General features: G+C 38.2%; 1 protein-coding gene across 1 annotated transcript in view; it reads right to left on the bottom strand.

Moving 5' to 3' along the window:
- Positions 1 to 4,261: 4,261 nt before the first annotated feature.
- USP34 (ubiquitin specific peptidase 34) overlaps positions 4,262 to 19,067 on the bottom strand; it is a 141,479-nt gene continuing 126,673 nt past the window's right edge. The window contains exons 69-80 of the mRNA XM_069787621.1: positions 18,649 to 18,806; positions 17,333 to 17,411; positions 13,774 to 13,900; positions 13,321 to 13,428; positions 12,129 to 12,233; positions 11,879 to 12,003; positions 9,565 to 9,688; positions 7,824 to 7,903; positions 6,860 to 7,000; positions 6,587 to 6,733; positions 5,782 to 5,941; positions 4,262 to 5,489 (exon numbers count right to left, since the gene is read on the bottom strand). Coding sequence (XP_069643722.1) covers positions 4,879 to 5,489; positions 5,782 to 5,941; positions 6,587 to 6,733; positions 6,860 to 7,000; positions 7,824 to 7,903; positions 9,565 to 9,688; positions 11,879 to 12,003; positions 12,129 to 12,233; positions 13,321 to 13,428; positions 13,774 to 13,900; positions 17,333 to 17,411; positions 18,649 to 18,806 — 1,965 coding nt within the window. The 3' untranslated portion in view covers positions 4,262 to 4,878. The remainder of the gene's footprint in view (positions 5,490 to 5,781; positions 5,942 to 6,586; positions 6,734 to 6,859; positions 7,001 to 7,823; positions 7,904 to 9,564; positions 9,689 to 11,878; positions 12,004 to 12,128; positions 12,234 to 13,320; positions 13,429 to 13,773; positions 13,901 to 17,332; positions 17,412 to 18,648; positions 18,807 to 19,067) is intronic.

Below are 19,067 nucleotides of genomic sequence, written 5' to 3'. Positions count from 1 at the left end.
GATAAAGGTGTGCTGCTCTTTTCTACAGGCGAGGTTTTCCCTGGGAGGTTTGCAGTCAGTTATCCCCTTTGAACGTTGGTGAGACTTGTTGTAGTAACAAGAACAAACACCTCAGTGACAGGACAGGTGTGCAGACTGGTTACCAAGTGCTGCATTGTCTGCGTTTTAGGTGTCCAGATAAGGGCAGAGAGCAGCCCCTTGAGAAGTGTCATGATTTTCTGAGTGCTCAAAATCTAGTTACCTTCTTTGATAAATATTCAAGGACAAAGAGCCTAACATTTTGAATACAAAAATGATTTAGAGTATTGGTTGTTGAAGGGGCAACCTTTAAATAAAAATAGGAAATCTAGGTTTAAGACGGAGATCAGGCTAAGCAGTTTTGTGGGTACATGATCTAAGAGATTTTGTGACAATTTACTATCTGAGAGTAGGCCATTATATCTAATTATGAGTTTCTTCAAACAGTGTATCCTACAGCCCTAGTACTTCTCTGGGAAGCATGCCTCGCCAGTTTTGCCTCCCAACTGAAAAACCCCTTCCATCTGAGCATCACAAGTGCCCACTACTATTAGGTTTTGCTAGTCTGAATTCTCTTGTCTCCCTCCACTAGCAGGAGTATTCAATTCAACTGGACACACTGCCAATCATCAGTTAAAAAAAAATGACTTACTTGCTTTTCCAGTGTTGCAGCACTGACTTCCAGCTGTGGGACTGCCCAAACCTCCAGAAAACTCTGCAGCTGCTGCTGGGAGGTCCAAGACTGCGTAAGGAGGAACAGCCCCAGCCCCTCCATGTTTCCTCTTTAAGAAAAGGGTAGCGAACTGAAGATGACTTGTCTTCTTTAGTGTTCTTCTTGTTCCCTTGTGCCTGCACAGCTGTAAGTCTGATAACATGCACAAGCTTTCTTAAGTTAAAGACGTGAAGTACCTACCTTTTTATCCTGCTTGTAGGCCAGCCTAGCGTAAGAAATGGACAGACAGCTTTCACACCCACAAACAGCCCCTGACTGACTGTCCTTACAGTCAAAACCAGGACATTTCTTCTTGCTTCACCAGCATTCCTGCACTCTTACCATCTTCACTGTACAGGCTAGCACTTAGCTGACATAAGTATTGTATTGCTGACCTGAAAGTTCAATTTCTGCACACAGTTATTTTGAAATTGGGAAAATTCAAAAAGGAATTTCATTTTACTTGCACTGTCAGCCAGCCATAGCATGAAGGGGGCAATCATCCTCTTGGAGAGGCAAAACACTTTATCCTTGAGTACTAAAATTTCTCATAGACGCTCCCAAGAGTTTAATAAAACCAAAGAATGTTAAAACTACTTGTTATCCTCAGCCCTTCAGCTGAATGGAGCAGAGTTAGGAATTACATATCATTTAATAACAGTATGATGATAATGATACGTTCGTATCATACCTAATGAAATTATAGTATCGTAAATATAGTTTGTTTTCTAATTAAGTCCCTGTGAAGAGTTCCCTACCCTAAGATTTTTCCCAAAAGAGTAAACAGCAGGAGTGGAGACAGATGTAGAGATCGGGTGGGAAATATGCTCAAACTTACTGGCATTCACATGTTTTAAGGAGACTGATGAGCACAGAAGACATTCCAGAGAGTGAGCCGTATGAAAGAAGCAACAAAGCAGAAATGGGAAAAGACAGTTTTGCTTGTGATGTAGCGCTTTTGTACTGTGGTAAGATTCCAGACAACATCCTGGTCTCCAAGAAAGCCAAAAGGGAAAATAATTAAATGTGAAAGACAAGATTTGTGAGACTATAGCCAAAAACCAATACAGAGGAGGGTCTTAACAGTTTGGGTCCAGGAGGTGGAGGCTGGCTGTTGGGCATTATGCACAGCGAGGCCAGCGGAAGGCGAAAGTAATTTAAAAGCTTAATTTTGAAGGTGTTAAATGGGAGGTGGGACTTCCAGGAGGAAATATGTAACAATTAAACAAGAGGTGAGGTGAGCCCTGGAAGAGAATAAAAGTTGTAAGAGACTGAGGAAGCCAGTTAAAGGTGGGGTTTTCAAAGACGAGGATGAAAAAGCATTCTTGAAGGCAAAGAAATATAAACCAGAAAACTGACTTGAAGTAAAAGAAAGGGAATAGAATGCTGTGGAAGAAATTGTGACTTCTTAGAGAACATGTAAAATGAGGGACCCAGAGAAAAATAAAGAAACAGGTGCAAACGAGGATATGGAAGAAGATACAAGTTTGTGCAGGTACTGCTTGCTTTTGTTTAAAAAACTGAATACTGGGAAAAAATTCCCCGTAAAAATGGCAGGAAGACTCAAGGGGGAAACTGGGAGGTAATGTAAGGGAAGAGCAGTAAGAATAATTATACTTCTGGTAACCTTGACACAATTTTTGAGCAAAATAATAGAAAAGCTAGTATTAAATTCAGTCAGTTCAGAACTACAGGATAATCGTTTAACTGAAGCTAACTAACATGGTGTTTAGTATCTTGTCAGATTTGATCTAGCTTTTTGAAGAGGCTGCAAAGGGAACTGCTGGCCTGACGTAGCTTGTGTGTACAATGCCTGTCTTACCATGTAAAGGTACTTGGCTTAGAGAGCCACCAAAAGCCAACATACTGCATCACTGACATGTACTGCGGAACTGTAACTTCCAAGAATCCTTGTTAATGGAAAATTGTTATAAATGGACTTCTACCGGGATTCTAAATGGCCAGTTACATATTTGTGAGAAAATAATTGACAATAAAATAGAAAATTACCACTAATATAGCATTTGCAAATCACCTATACAGGTCTGTAGGGGAAAACATCCTAAAAATAACTTACAGGGCCTAGTCAATGGTCAGTGACCAGCTGAACACAGACAGGCTAACATTCACCTGGGAACACAGAAGGGTGCATTACTTACTTGTCTGTCATTCATGAAAAAGTTATTAAATACTGCTTATACTTGGTATACTTCAAAAAGGGGGGTCGAAATAATGAGGAAAAGACACACTCTTTAGTACCAGAATTATGGTGTGCTCTCAGCCTGCATGAGAAGCTAAAGCCGACAAAATGTGGTAGCTGAAAGCTGAAGTCAGACAACATATCAAAACCCAGAGACACACATTTTTAGTAAGAGTAATTAATTAACTGAGACTACTCACCAAAGTGTTATAATGGCTGCTTCATCTCTTGAAGATTTTCAGACGGATAGGGGAGCATATTCCGAAAGACATCTTAACCCAACCACAGAGCAGTAGGCTTGGTAGAAGACTTGACAGATGAATTCTGATACGCATTACATAGAAGTTCTGACTTCTCTGAAGTTACAATCTATGGAGAAGTTGATCGAAAGGGTAATAAAATTATTTCTAAAGAGAGTGAAAACATCATTAATTCATGTCTGAATAATAAGGAGACCAACTGAAACACTCACCAGAATCAATATAGTGTTTGTAAATGCAGGAATAAAAGTGCTAGTAAAGGGGAAATATAAAGCGTAAAGACAGAAATTATTAATTACAGAAGGTTAAAAACCCAGTAGGTTCAAAGAGAGTAAGAGGAGTCACAAAAGCATCACATAATAGAATCGTGGAGAAGAAAATGATGCTAAGCTACATTAAATGGTAGACAGAATGCAGGAATTTGGAAGAAAAAAGGCCAAGATAGACGTGTTAGGAAGACAATAGAAAAATGAGTTAAGCAACTGGAAAATGAAGCTGAAAATGGAGTTTAATCAGATATTAAAAGCAGTATCATTGACAGTCCGAAAGATCACATAGGAAATGGATATTGCCCAGAAATAGCAGGAGGAAATGTGGCAGGGAAGGGTGATAAAGTCATTTCGGGGGGGTGCAGAAGCTGTGAAGAAAGCGAGGGACCACGGCCAGAGGGAGTAGGTCCCAGGGGCAGCACAGGGAAAAAAAGGAAGCCAGTGTGCAAATGGTGCAGGAGAAAAACATGACCAAGACGGGTTAAAATCAGGGAAATGAAAAGTTCCACTGGCTTCTGACACCACTTCACATTCTAACATGGGGGAGGAGAGTAAACAACCACCAGTCCCTCTCAACTGTGTGACCGAACATTCGTGCAAAGTCAAACAGAAAAGGACCAAGATTTACATCACTTATATACAGTTGATCATCATTTCTCTCTGCATCTTTCATTTTTGAAGTTGCCTTTGATGAGAAATCCAAAGACTGAAGCAACATATTATAAACAAATGAAAAGTCATCACAATCAGTTTAATGAAGTGCACAGAATAGCAATTGATCATGTCAATAAAAATAAAACAATTAATTTTACATCAAGTGTGCTTTATTTCCTCCACAGGTATTCTGTTAAATAAAGCACCATATATATACTGCCAGGCCACAGCTAAAGAGGATTCTTTACAGAATCAAATTTCTTGTGGTTGTTTAGTATACAAGTAAACTTAATTTTGATAATAAGAACCACAGCGATCTGAGGCAATCTGCCTCTATTATAAGGTACAAAACTGGCACAGAGGACACCATATTATACACAGTAAAAATGCCATAAGTTTAAATTACATCATACAGGGCAAGGAGGCCCTGTTCTCCCAGACAGCCATATTAAATGAAAGCCACTACAGTGAACTCTTAATTACGTAAAACATATCCATTATCTGATTGCCCTTTAAGAAAGTGTACGGTAGATGCAAAAAAAAAAAAAAAAAAAGGGGGGGGGAGAAAAAAAAAAAAAGGAAAAAAAAAATCTGGAGTTCTGCCTGACCAAGAATTAAGCATATAAATCTATCTTGCCATTCAAGCAGAGAGCACTGGACAAACTGAAGCACAAAACAGAAATAAGCAAAACTTATACAAAGAGCATTTTTGGGGGAAGAAAAAAAAAAACAACCGACTTAAAAGCAGACATGCTCCATCTAATGTCAAGAAGCAGCTTGGTTTCCTTTTCCAGATATCCTTGTGACCACATGAATCGTAGACTCAATGGTCCTACACAGGATGTCTAAAATGTCATGCTGCTGCATATGACTAAAAAGTCCTCTGGAATGGCCACAACTGATAGATAAACTAGTTTCAGGGTCCTGGGATGGTAAGGCTTGACCATCACAGCTTCTCAAATCTGCGAGGTCAGATAAAACTGCTGAAATCGATGTGGAAGGAAACTCCGAGTCCTCCTCGGCTCCAATGGAATCCTTGGAAGTCTGCAGGTCTTTAAATTCTTTGCATTCTTCAAATTTACCATTTCCTGCCTGCTCTTCCGTGTGCTGTGACCGCGTCGCTAACATTATGTCTTCTGAAAACGAAGATGGAACTTCCATTCTGTACTCTTTGACAGAACTGTTCTCAGGGGAAGGAGGATCTTGCTCAGTGCCTGGATCAATGATTGAAGAGTCCCGTGTCTCGTTATCTGAAGTGCTTGTTGGGGTCAATGCCTCCCGGGGTTCAGTTTTTATATCACTGATACAGCTATCTACAGTGTGCTCCTCATCACTGCTGACCCGTCTTCTCTTTACAGGAGTAGCTCCTTCATCGTCTGCAAGAAAAAGGAAAACTCGCTTAGGGGACACATGCTATGTTACATCCAAGTAATAGGCCTTTGACATTTTTATCCTTTTCCATATCAAACACAGTACTTTAACGAACTTTTCCTTACAGAAAATTCATGTAATTGCCTAGAATTTTAGCTCCATAATAAAATAGTATTTCTTGTGTAGGGCTGGGGATTGGAGTCAAGAAGCAGCCCACCCTGCAGCAGTAAGAAAACATTACGTTAATTTTGTAAAAATTTCTAAAACCTTAGAGTGACACCATTATAGAAGGCAAACCTTTAGTTTTTCTTTCTTTGGCTTCTTGCTCTTGTAATGAGTTCCTCTGTTGTTGACAAGCTCTACATTTGTTTAAAAGCTCTTGTAAAGTTGGAATCAGGGCTGAATTGAGCTGTTTGGGAGTGTGCACTGAAAGCAGCAAGGCAAGTGCTCGGAGGTCCTAAAAATACAGAAGTAAACAAACTTAACTAGCCTTATTTCAAACTCCTATTTGATTAATCCTGTACACAGGGAGATCTCTGCAATATGCAGGGGCTTCAACATGTTCTGAACATCCAAAAAGATCAAATGCTAAATATACTTACACTACTGAAATTTCCCACTCACTACTAATACGCTGACCTTAACGCAGATCTGTCCTAAGCAGATGGCAGCACTGCGGTGCTCACTGTAGGACGAAATCTTTTGCTGGGTTAGAATGTTTCTACGATTAACTGTACTGCACTTTGTGTTACTTGTTTTCCACAATAAGCTGCCCTCCTCCCAGTCCTATGGTCCCCACCATCAGCTTGTGTGACCCAGGTATGTATGCTGTGCACGCTGACAAGGGACAGAGAATTCTGGAGAGCTCAGGTTGCCACTCTGTAAATTTACGACTGTCTTGTTGGTAGGGGTTAGCATTTCCAGCCCCACAGTTAAGGCAGCCTCCCACGCTCTCACCAGGAGTCCAGCTTAGGCACGCAGGAGAGCTAACAATGCCCGCCTCTTTAATTAGAACCTGGCACAGGGCACGGAAGAGTTTCCATAGGAAATAAGCTTCCTCCTAAATGATGCCGATGCTTGAATGGCTTAGAAAAAGACTCACCCCGTTTAAAGTAGAGCTTGCTTTGGAAATTTCAACTCTCTGGTTGCTGAAGTCAGATTCTAGGCTTTGATATTGATTTATTAGATTTGTGATTAGAGTATTGATTAAGTTGGCACAGTTTGCTTCAGAAAACACCTGCCCTTGGACCTGTGAAAAGAACGTTTTTTTTTTTTAAACCACAAAAATTGGAACTGCGAAAACAGTATCCCAAACTGACACAGCATGTATGACTGCATTTCTTGAAATAGAAATTATCGCTAAAAGACCACGTACCTTTAGAAGAAAATGGGTCAGAAAGGTGTATACAATGTTGTTGTTAAGAAAGGTCCTTTCATCCATCAGAATACATTTTATATATTCTGCAAAAACTGGATCTTCGCAGAGGAGCTTTACACAGTTCTTTGACATTGCGGACTGGTGAAGAGAGAGAGAAGACTGCAAAGTCACTGCGGGAAGTATGGCACTGCAGTAGCGCTGTCTGCAACAGTTGTCTCAGCTGGAGACATCTAACCAGGCCCAGTAATGTTCTTAATTCATATTGGACCATTCTTACCGAAAAAATCTTTTCAGGTCTGTCAGGTATCACTAAATTGTACGAATGAATTAATGTCAACTATTATTTCACATTTTCCTTTTGTGAACTTTACCCCAGAGGAATGCCAGTTTATCCCAATCGGTATGTATGTGAAGGGCCAGTGTCTCCTAATCTGTGAGCCAAATACAGGGGCCTCTTGCAGAGGTGCAAAGGCCCCTCCTTGCAGTGGACACACGACATCCAGACTTCGAAGATCTCCCAACTTTTACTTCATCATACCAGCAGTTATGCTACATAAAAAGCTGGAAATTCACAGAGGCAGGATGAAGTAGTTTTGTACACTGCCCCGACTACCATCCTGCCAGTATTGCGTACTGTGTGAGGTTGCTGCTTAAGTTTTTGCGGGACCGATGGCGTACTGGGAGCAAATACAATTTGCCAGATTTTTATACTTGATCTATCAGGTTTTATCAGATGACAGGCAACATAAGCAGAGGTATTTTCTATACAAAATACTAGTATATAATACTAGTGAGTGAGCGGCTGTGTGGTGCTTAGTTGCTGGCTGGGATTAAACCACGACAATTTTGAATGATGAAACAACACCCACAAGTTAAAATTTATGAGTTAATCTCTGTTTCACGTTCATTGTGTTTTGCCTGTATTTCCATTTCGTTAGTTCTCAAATTCACTGACTCTTACCTGAGTCTGACAAAGCTCAGTCCAAAGTTTGGGGAATAGCGCAAGATGAAGTGGCAAACCTTCATATGCAACTAGGACACCTGAAATTTTGTGAGAAAGTAAGTTACTGTGTGAGAATTTTGTTGGAGATACTCACTTCCTGATAAGATTAGTATCAAGGTACCATATCATTGTACAAGACTACAATCTAAGCGTTTTTTATAATCAGACCTATCTTCTGTGAATTTTTTACAGTATGTTTAATGAATACACATATCCCTTCAGTATTTCTGTGAAATGTAAAAAACCTAAAGAGCTAGCTTTAGTTCTGGGCTTGTAATCAGGTTATTTTGTTACTGTCTTATATTTTCAACTGGTCAGCTACAGCACTTAAAGCTTTTAAATACCTTTTCTTAAAAACAGCGTATAATTTTTAAAGGGTGATCATTATTAACCCAAGCACCATTGTTACCTAGACCAAGAAAGAGGGAAGGGATACACTGAACAATACCAAACAATACACATTCCCAGTACGCTTTACAACTAACACAACCTATGGGAAGTAGTAATAATGCTAGAGTTACAATCAGGAGAGTGTGACAAACAGTGAGCCAATGGCTGATTCAGGGGATCAAAAGAACATTCTACTATCATCGCTCTTTGGACAAGATTAATTTTGTATGGTTTTATTTGTCTAGAAGTGGTATTTGGCTAGCCAGCTTCTGTGGGCAAAGAAAACAAGCGGGTATTTTCAGAAGGTGGCTCATTGTGCTTAAGATATTTAAGAATGGGAAGATGAATTTCTCTTGGAAGGAATCTACGTCTCTCCACTGACTACAGAGGAAAATCTGACTATATGTCTGATTTTTAGACAACTGAAGCAAGACGGCTCCCAGTCTGTGTGTCCATGGAGTAACTGTTTGTGTGACACTGAGGTTGGTGCACCTGCACCTACCACATTGGGTAACTCGGCTTACCCTAGGGTCCGTGGTGGTGGAAAACAAAATTTAACCCCCCCCTCCAAGTGCCTTTGGAATAGCACCTGGACTTAATGGGGCAATTCAAGGCAGGATGGTCTCCTGCAGAGAACCAGCTGAATGGCTGGAGTAGGCAGGCAGATAAGCCATGAATGCCTCGCTCACACACCCAAAAAATAGGTTTACATTGTGAACAGGAAGAAACCCAAATACTGGTGCTATCTACTGGCAGAGCTGAAACAAGTGTCGGGTACAAACTACAGGACTGAACGGTTATAACCTTAATTAAATGTTGTGATGGATCCCAAAACTATGGAGTAAAATAAACCCAGGCTGGGAACAACAGAACCAGTGCCATCTGTGGCTGTCTAGATGGTCATGTATGCTTCTGGGCAGATTGCCAGTTACTGCCATTAGCAGAAATGCTGAGGATTCAGGATCTGATCTAAAGCCATTTATAAACCGCCAACCAAAAAAACCAACCAAACAAAAAGCTTTCTTGAGTCCTGTATTAAACTCTAAATGTGCAAGGAGACTGAATTCTCACTGGTTGCCTCATCTCCTTTCCGGACAGGCCTGAAACGTGACAGTCACGAAGGTAAGATCACACTACATTATATGCGTCATACGGTTTTGTGAATAAAAATAACATCCAGACCAATTAATGCAGCAAGTTTCACAAGCTCTGTTTTTTCTTAAAAATTTTGAATATAAAACTTAGTGGAGAAGCACTTACAGTTATCACAGAAAAAAAAATCCTTAGGCTGTTTAACCTTCATACTTACTCATTTTAACTAAAGTTTCAGTAAACTTTTCACAGTTGATTGCAACTCGACATAGCAGATGGATGAACTGATGATAAGAAAAGAAGTAGTCTAGCAGCATACGATCGTAAACATCATCTTTGCCCTGAAGATTTAAGAGAGCTTCATTTAAACTACATAAGCAACTGGACAGCAACCAGATTTCCTAAGCATCTAGCTTAATGTTACTGCACTTCTTGCCCTAAAATTTTTAATCAAATACTACAGGAAAACATGATGGGAATTTCCAGGTTTAACCCAGGCCAGCTGTGTCCCCTCACCGAGCCCTTGGCAGGCACGATGGTAAGATCGGAAGAAGGATGGCAAATGCAATTCGCCCACCAGTAAAACTTGTATCATAGGATTCTGAATCAACAGACTGAGAAGATGCAAAGCTGTGCGAATACCACATCTTGAAGATGACAAGAAAAGAAAGCAGTAATTTTAAATCGTATACAGATACCTAAAATATATATATACACTACTGCTTTTTAAATCATAATTTGTCAGTTACGATCTGTAGAAGTCAGAATTTTCTCAAGACCGAGCTTCACAAGCTTTCAAAGCAGTATTTTCAGGAATGTCTCAAACCAAATAATGACTATATGCCAAGGGGTTTGTCTGCCAGTATTTTAATATATTTTGGATGTATACACTTAAAATGGCATCAGCTTCTGTAGACCAGATAACCAAAATGAAATCTCAAAAACTCAGGCAAACAAATGCAGTCTTATACAAAACAAATGAATGAAAAATAAGCATGCAAAACCACAGGGAAATGCAACTGTGGATGTAGTTTTAGAGGCTTAAAAATCATCTGGTTCCTAATGTATAGGAATTCATTGTAAAGTGTAAAATACCATGTCATATAATATGACGACTTTTTAAGTTCAAATATTTACATTATTTAGTGTCACGTCCATTACCTCTGGATACATGGTGGAAAAAACCACTACAGATCATTTCTGGCTCTATACATTTTAAAAAAAAATTTGGTTATGCAGGAAATTTGATGGTGCACAAGTATACACAGCATCATTTTGAAAGCTTTAAAAAAGAAGGGTTACTTACCCTACAGTAACCGTGCTTCTTCGAAATGTGTTGCCCACACAGATTCCCATCTACGTGCACATAGGCCCCATGTGCAGGAGATTGGATTCTTTCTGAATAGCAGTGTCCACTGGGGCTGTGCCTGCACCCAGTGTGTCCTTGCGACCACTGTACCTGAGGGCATAAGGGGTATGGCGGCTTCAACCACCACTCAATTCCTTCACCGATAAGAATCCCCTATGACAGGACTCGGAGTTAGCACAGGAGGAGGACCACAGAATCTGTGTGGACAAAGCATCTTGAAGAACCACAGTTACTGTACAGCAAGTAACCAGTTTTCCTTCTTCAAATGATTGTCCATACATATTCCTTTTAGGGTGGGATTCACCTTACCTGACTTTAGCTATCTAAAATCTAGTCATTTCAGTATTCCCTGCAGTCAGTAGAGAGAGAGAGATGGGCAGACAGAGAGAGAGAGACTCCTCCAGAGGAAGAGTCACCTCATCTGGACTCGGGTGTCTAGGACAGGAAGGAGGGTAACTGTTTGTCTCCTTCTGAGGGTAACTATTTATCGCTGTGAACCGTAGAAAGAGCTGGACACTGACTGACCTTTTAGATAGGCAAAGTTACGTGAGCTGAATCCCACCGTTGCTGCAACTGTAATAATGGGACATGGCAAGTGACTACGAAGTAGCCCCAACGAAGCTGGCATCCCATCAGGAAGCCCACAGAAGGGAAAATGGAAAGTAAAAGACTTAAAGCCCTATACGGTATTTCAGGTACTGGTATTTTACCCCAAACGATTAGTAGATTATGCCTCAGTCCCAGTGGAAAGGACTCCACTGAAACCTGGAGGATCTATTTAGCTGTCTGGTAACAAATCTTAACATACTTTGAAACCCATCTGGACAATCCCTGGGCGGTTCCTGAATTTTCTTTATAAATGCCACAAACAGATTGGACGATTATCAAAATGTGTGCTATGCTTTTTTTTTTTCTGAATACAAGGTTCAAACTCCTATCATGTCTGGAATATGAAACTGCCTATCACCAAGGGCAGGGAAATGGTGCTTCTGGAGTGCACATCTAGAATGGAGTATATGAGGACAACACATCTTGAAGAAGAATTATGCTTTGTTTACAGATAAAACGTAAATGCATTATGCTACTGGATTCTTATAATACTTTTATAAAAATGGGAAAACAGTAGAGAAATAGCTATTTATAAGACCATACGTTCACATACCTTGCTGGCTTCCACCATTGTAGGCAAGAGGCACATATTAAGTTCAGGACGTGGAGGACGAATATTGCTTTTTCCCCCTATTAATTTCAAATTTTCACGACATGGAAAATAAGGTCCAAGAGACACTGTAGTATAAGTTAGGATAAAATAGGGATATATTAAAAAGGTCAATATTTGACATCAGCAAGGAACACCATAAGAGTAATAATAGTGTAAGAGAACTTCAAAATACAATCACTGAAATACCTACTTGGGATATTACTGTGGTGGTATGTACAATGATTGTGCTGTAGAAATGGAACCAGAGTATGTAGGAAATCATGAGGACTTAAAAGTACAAGCTCCTTGAGGACATCTACAAACAAAAAGTTGTTTTTGCTATTACATATTGTTATGTCTTAACAGCAAACAGTTTAACTTAAGGCTCATGCATTGGCAAACTATCTTTCGTATCGCTTTTGCTGCACTTAGTGTGCACCATGGAGGCAGGCTCTACTGTGAATAGCATGTAAAGTGAACACCCCTGAGTCAGTCAAGATTCCCTTCACCTCTGCCACTGGGAGAAAACCTGCTCAGTGGTAGATCAACCACCAGTGAGAGGGGTGCCAGCTTGTAGAAAGTGGAAGCTCAGTAAAGTTACCCTCTTTCCTTCTTCTTAAACATATCAGGTTTGATGCCTGGAAAACGTCAACCAGCAGCAGTCAGGAGGACAATGAGAAAGGCACTCAAAATAAGGGGAAAATGCATACAAATCACACAAAAAAAGGTCATTTGGACACAGTTTTAGGCCTTCATCAGCATGCATAAAAATGCAGATTATATCCATAAAATAGTAATAAAAAAGCCTAAACTAGAAAAAACCTAGACCTTTTTGAAATGGGTCTTCTAATGCAAAAGAGACACTTATATACAATGTGTACACCTACAATTTGAAAAAGAAATTAATTTCATTCTACAAGCTATTTAAGCTTTACTTTTATTATTATACCTTCTGGAAATGGATCAGAAAAATGAACACTAAAAGCTGTTATTCAGACTAACTTGGTCACCATGCACCCTTCTGTGTGGAGCACTACTTAATATTTGAATCTTAATGTAAGATTTGGGATTTGATTCTAAACTCGCTGACACCTGAATTCAGGAGTTATTCCTTAATCCTGCCCCTTATGAGGTAGCAAACTGGTCTCTCAAAACGAAGGCTGACTTTTTGTGCACACAGTCTGCATGCCTAGGAAAGTAGGAATATTAATTTTAACCTCACAAAACCAGAATTATTTACAATAGGAACAATGGCAATATTGATGTATTGACAATATTAACAATCCCAATCTACAGAGTTATCTAGTAAGCATTTGCACTTGCAAAAACGGAATTTAAATTTCAAAGCAGGTAACTGCAAAGAACAGGTCCTTCCTGACTGCAGTTACACTATTATGACTTACCAATACAAGCGTTTCTAAGTTCTGGAGGACTATAGGAATTTAGCAGAGTTAAGAGCTTATGGGCAAATTCAATTCGCTCCTGCCACTGAATGAGAGCTTGCTTCACATCTGCAAATGCAAAAACCATAGAAATCTGTTTAGTTGATTTCTCAAAAGTTCATTAAATCATAGAATTTTACTGCTAAGAATCTCTTCTTCCTCTAGCATGATTTTAATCAATCTAGAAATCTGTTAAGTCTCACTGGTCTGCTATTAAATTTACTTAATCTAGTTTCATATTATGTCAAGAAGTAATTTAATAAATTACAATTTAGTAACTGTTAATAATCATATCTCCTACTGTATGGGAAGTTTTTAAACACAGATAATAAGTAAGATAAAATACTAGGTTTTGGGTCATGAAAATTAATTAACAGACAACAGGCATAATCCTTTGAAGAGTTACAATCAAACCTTTTCTTTGGAGATATGGACGTGTTGACTTAAGAACTGAAAGGAAAATAGACAGAAGTTCTACCAGGTCTCCAGTCACATGGCAAGCTGTGGCCTCGTGGTACATCATGTGCAATGTGTTAAAGGACTACAAAGAAAAAATGCCAAATTAACATACTTGTTGTCATTTTTATCTCTAACCTACAGGTACCACTTTTATTTTATTTTATGCTCAAACAAGATGTATCAAAATATACGGTGCTAGATGCAATCATAAAATTACTCACAGATAACAACATTTAAAAAGAATAAATCTGTATACAAAATTCGTATATTTACTAAAAGGATCTAAAAAAAAAAAAAATTAAGAGCGGAGCAGGGGGGAAGGGACAGAAAGAGAGAAGGAAAGAGAGAGAACAAACGAACAACCAGGTATCTTCTGTAACAACCAAATGGAATTGTTGACCTGGACACCTAGTTCTGATAACAATGAACAACAGGTAGTCTCGTCTGGGGGCCTAAACTGAAACTTGCCTTTGGCCAAAAGGCTGATTTTTGTTCTTCTTGTCTAATCCAAAAACTAGAGTATTAAATTTTTATCATGTGCATGCCAGAAGAAAACTGAATTTGTAAAATTTATTATAACATTAACCCCTCTACAAGTAGCTACCACCCATCTCAACTCAAGAAATGAGCATTTTTGTGAGCACATCCAATACAGCTTATAGAGACAGACATTTAAAAGCAGCCTTGATTTGTTTTCAAGGTAAAAGCTTTGTATTAGTGGCTCGAAGTAATTACAAAGTTTTCACACATCTATCTAAAACCCAATAAGCAAAGCATAATTTGAGACATGGTATTTTTGTATACCTGTAATCCCAATCTTTCTGTGCCAACATACAAAGTGGCATTAGGGATGCATAAGGACAGACATGGGTATGTGAATTTGGAGAAAAAACATAAGATTAATACAGATGCTAGGCATTTTTCAAAATGCTGCTTAAGGACATATGCTATATGATTGTACATCAGATGAATTACTTCTCCTTTTATAACTAAAATACCTTCTGGGCATCCGTGATTTATAGAAATATTGGAAAGGAACAGCAACTCATTTCCAAACTGCAAAAAATTCTAGCACAAGATGTATGAAAAGATATTTAATTTGCTGGGATATTTTAAAGATAAAGAAACAGTAATCTCATTCCCTATAAAGCATTGCATTATAGTGAAGACAGAAGATATGTGGCCAACCCAGCTAAGTGGAAAACTTTTCTGGATATGACAACTCCTTGATGTGCTATTTTTCACCACGCAAAACACTTCCAGTGACCAAGTGAAGATATAAGGCCTGGTAATTTCAAGTTGTAAAGCAACATTAGTTTGATCTCTTTTCTAGCAGTGTTTTACATAGGATAAACTGCATCTTGTATTACACATTCTTTATAAACTTAATTATCTATTGTTAGTATGGATCAGGGTTAACTAAGGTGTTAAACAAGTTCTTTTTATACATATGTATGTGTGTATCCTAGTCTACTTATGAGTCTCACATATGAATAAAGTTATAGCTCAGCTCCTACATCTTAGCCCAAGTTTACTGAATGTAAGCATTTTCAAGACAAAGAGGAACAGGTATTTTGGAGTAATTAACTACAGTTAATTAATCAATAGGCTTAACAGTTATAACAAACTCCTGAAAACTCTATTTTCAAACAGCACTGCAGTGTCTTAATTTTAGTTTTTCTAACTGATTTTGTAATTCCAGCTTTTTCTATCATGCTTTTTCCCAGAAAATGTAAACTAGTAACATAAAAAAAGAGAATTTTTTATACAAACCATATAAAAATGGGATTGGAATCAACCTCAAAGCATCATCTAGTCCATCCACATGCCTTAAGGTAGACTAAATATCTTTATATCCTCGACAGATGTTTGCTCAAAGTTCTCCTGATGACTTCCAGTTGTACTGGCTGACACCTTCTGAAACAACCTCTTCCAATATCCCATTTACTGTACAGCTACAACTACCTCCCCTGTCCACTTGTCTTGCACCATGGATTTTTACCTGTTTATTATCTCCCCCTGAATGCACCCTTCTACATATGCCAAGAATGACTTGCATCTTATTTCTACACTTTCTCCAACACATCCAGACAATCTTGATTTTTATTCTTGTTCGCAAAAGAATCTAGGGTCCTTCCCCATTTTGCACTGCCAATATACTTAATAAACACATGTTCTTGTCCATCAGCTCGATAATGGCTGTGTTGAATAGAATCCAAGATCTTACACCCATCTTAAGAAGGCCAAAAGGAAAAAAAAAACAACAAACCAAAACAAACACCCCCCCCCCCCCCCCGATGAACACTGTATGTGCTCTTTTTCAGTCTTCTGTTATCTCACTCATCTTAAAAAGGTAGCCACTAACAGTTCAGAGCTTTTTCAGCAATGTCTTTTAGGCTTTTCCTACATTACTGCAGGACAGACAGTACGAGTGGATCTGTAGAGTGAAACCGTTGGTGGGCAGGGGCTTGACATCCAAACTGTACCCATTTCAGGGGTGTGTTATTTATTCTTCTTTTTTTCCTCTCTATTTTGAATTAACTCTGGTCTGGTCTCATGGACCAAATATCCATTTACAACTGGAATATACTATATGTGCTCCAGAAATGCGTTTTAGGCTTAGCTTCATTGGAAAGAAATGTAATTTGTGTGTTCTTAGACCACTCCTTGCAAACAAAAGCAAAATAGGTAGGAAAGATAGGGAGAATTGCCTCAGAAGTGCCTCAGAGAAGTGTTCAGAAATATTAATCACAACTGCATCTGAGTATCCTTTACTTCTGTATTTTAACCTGTTGCCTTAAGACTTCTTAACTAGTAATAACTGTCTGACTGTGCTCAGCCATTCACTCCCAGTTGATCTGTAATGAAGAGAATGACACCAATAAAAGCATAAACTCACTCCTCTCAATATAATCTGTTGAAGGGTTTCCCTCTCTCTTGAGAAGCTGGCAAACATTTTCCTGATCTTCTTTTTACTACTAAAGAAATCTTATTAAAGATGACAGGGGAAGTACCTATGTGAAGAAAACCAAGACTGATTTCTTACTACTCATGACATCTCTTAGTACTTGCAACTTCTTCAGTAGACCTACTTTACTATTATGAACCTCAGAGCCATTGTATCTACCCTTGATATACGAGATGACACAACACCTTTTTATTTCTTGCTCATCACTCCTATTTAAGCTACATCCTTTTATAGCTATCCTACCAAATCACTGGTATCAACTAACGTGTTATCTTCATGCTGTATTAAGATTTGTATTGCCTCAAATTTACTCACTTAACCTCTTACATTAGTGTTTAGACATACAAAAAAAGTCTGGTAAATCTTTTTTTGCCCTTCTTATGACCCTTAAGATTTTAAGGTTTTAACATGTATGCCAGTACTTAACCAACATATTTCATATGATACCATACTAAAACAATTTAAAGCAAACACATCGTCAGGAAGGAAGGGATGACTTGATGAGAAAGCGAGATGTTTATTTTAATTAAATAACAAAGTATTTACCTCAGTCATCAGAATCAATCCTCTATTAAACACAACAAGAAGTCTGTCTTCATCAGATTCTAATAATATTCTGAAGGCACTAGGAAAAAAATCCAAACATTGAGAACACTGAAAATTACATACCATCTTTTCATAATTCATACAAATGCTTAAAATTGTTATGCTCATGCTGTATTTTCAAAAATAATCACAGAACAAAGAAACCCCAAAAGAACAGTTATTCATTTCCTCCCCCACTTTTTCATTAAAAAAAAGCCTCTGATGTCAACTGTCTTTATGTCAACTTCATGTTATCAAAAGTCATTTTTGAACAGCCCTTACAGAATTATTTCCCAAATACTGTCTCCAAAAATGCTAAAAACTGAGGAAAATAATGTACTTCAAAAGACAGAAGTTTATGCCTGTGAAATGATACATTTAGATAGGTTCAGTTAAGCATACGTTTGGACTTTTAAACGTATAAAAACATTTCTATCAGAGTATCTTATGCTTACAGCAGAACAGAAATTAAAGGATTATGCTAATGAATGGATCGTCTCAACATAACAACTCTTCCAGAGCGTTTGGGAAAATCTGATTGCACTCTGTGACAGATGACTGTACATAATCCCTTCAAGGTAACACAGGCCATTTTTCCTTTTCACAAGAGTGTTTCAGTGCATCAACAGTTGCATTTAAAACCCCAACACCTGACCTACATACACAGGCAATTTATAGTTGTACTGAAAATACCCAAGCGACAGTTTCAGATGTACTACTAAGACTAGAAATGAAAAACTATTTGAAGATACAATAAAGCTCTGTCCCCCAGGCACAATTTCTAAAAAAACCATTTCTGCCCCAGAATAACAAATGTCAACAACAGCAGCTGAAATTACTGCTTTGCCCATCTGGACTAATCATGGTAGGCTGAGAATGGAATTTCAGCTTAAATGTTGAATTAGAACATTGATTGATTTGGCTTTAGCTTTTTTCCAAGGGCTCTACTGATGTAATTTTGTCACAGTGTTTCTTTTTGAACCTTAACATCTTGGTTTACACCTGTTTATTGTAAAATATTTGCTTAGCTTCTGAATTTCCAGCTGAGGAAACATTCCAAAATAAATTATATTCACAAAGACTGGATTTGGGGGGAAAAAAAAAAAGTTATAACTAACTTTCTGTTTCTTACTTCTGAATAAAGGTAGCCCCAAAGCTTTTTCAAAAAGAATGTAAGAATAATAACACTAACTTTTATTGTACTTAACATTCGGTAAAATATAGTTATTATTCAAATAGGATTAGATTATTACACTACAACTTCACTACTAACGTACCTTATTAAAGTAGTCCAACAAGACCGTCCGTCCAAGCAGCGCAGGTAACAGCTTATGGTTGTTTTCTTAAATTGCTTTATGTCTTCTATCTCCTCCTCTCTCATGTCTGGTCTCTGAGCTACAAACAGTTGCATGAGGTTAAACAGCTCTTCTACTGCCTAAAACACACAAAAACATTAGGTTAGAGTAATATCTCTCAGTATGTTATGCTTTATATCTTATTGTGCATTACTTCTAGTAAGTAACACATAGAACAAACATACGTAAGCAAATTTAGATGGGAATACATTTTTAAGCATTACAACAAAATTATAAAATCAGCAGACAACATTTTAACCTTAAATAATTAAAACTAAACCGTTCTTAAAAACTAAACTTCTGACATAGAAATTGTGGATATTTCTTATCTATCTTGAATG

Source organism: Haliaeetus albicilla, chromosome 7 (genome assembly GCF_947461875.1).
Source record: "Haliaeetus albicilla chromosome 7, bHalAlb1.1, whole genome shotgun sequence".
Lineage (NCBI taxonomy): Eukaryota > Metazoa > Chordata > Aves > Accipitriformes > Accipitridae > Haliaeetus > Haliaeetus albicilla.
Note: the sequence above shows the minus strand (reverse complement) of the source record. Positions and strands in the feature narration are given on the sequence as shown.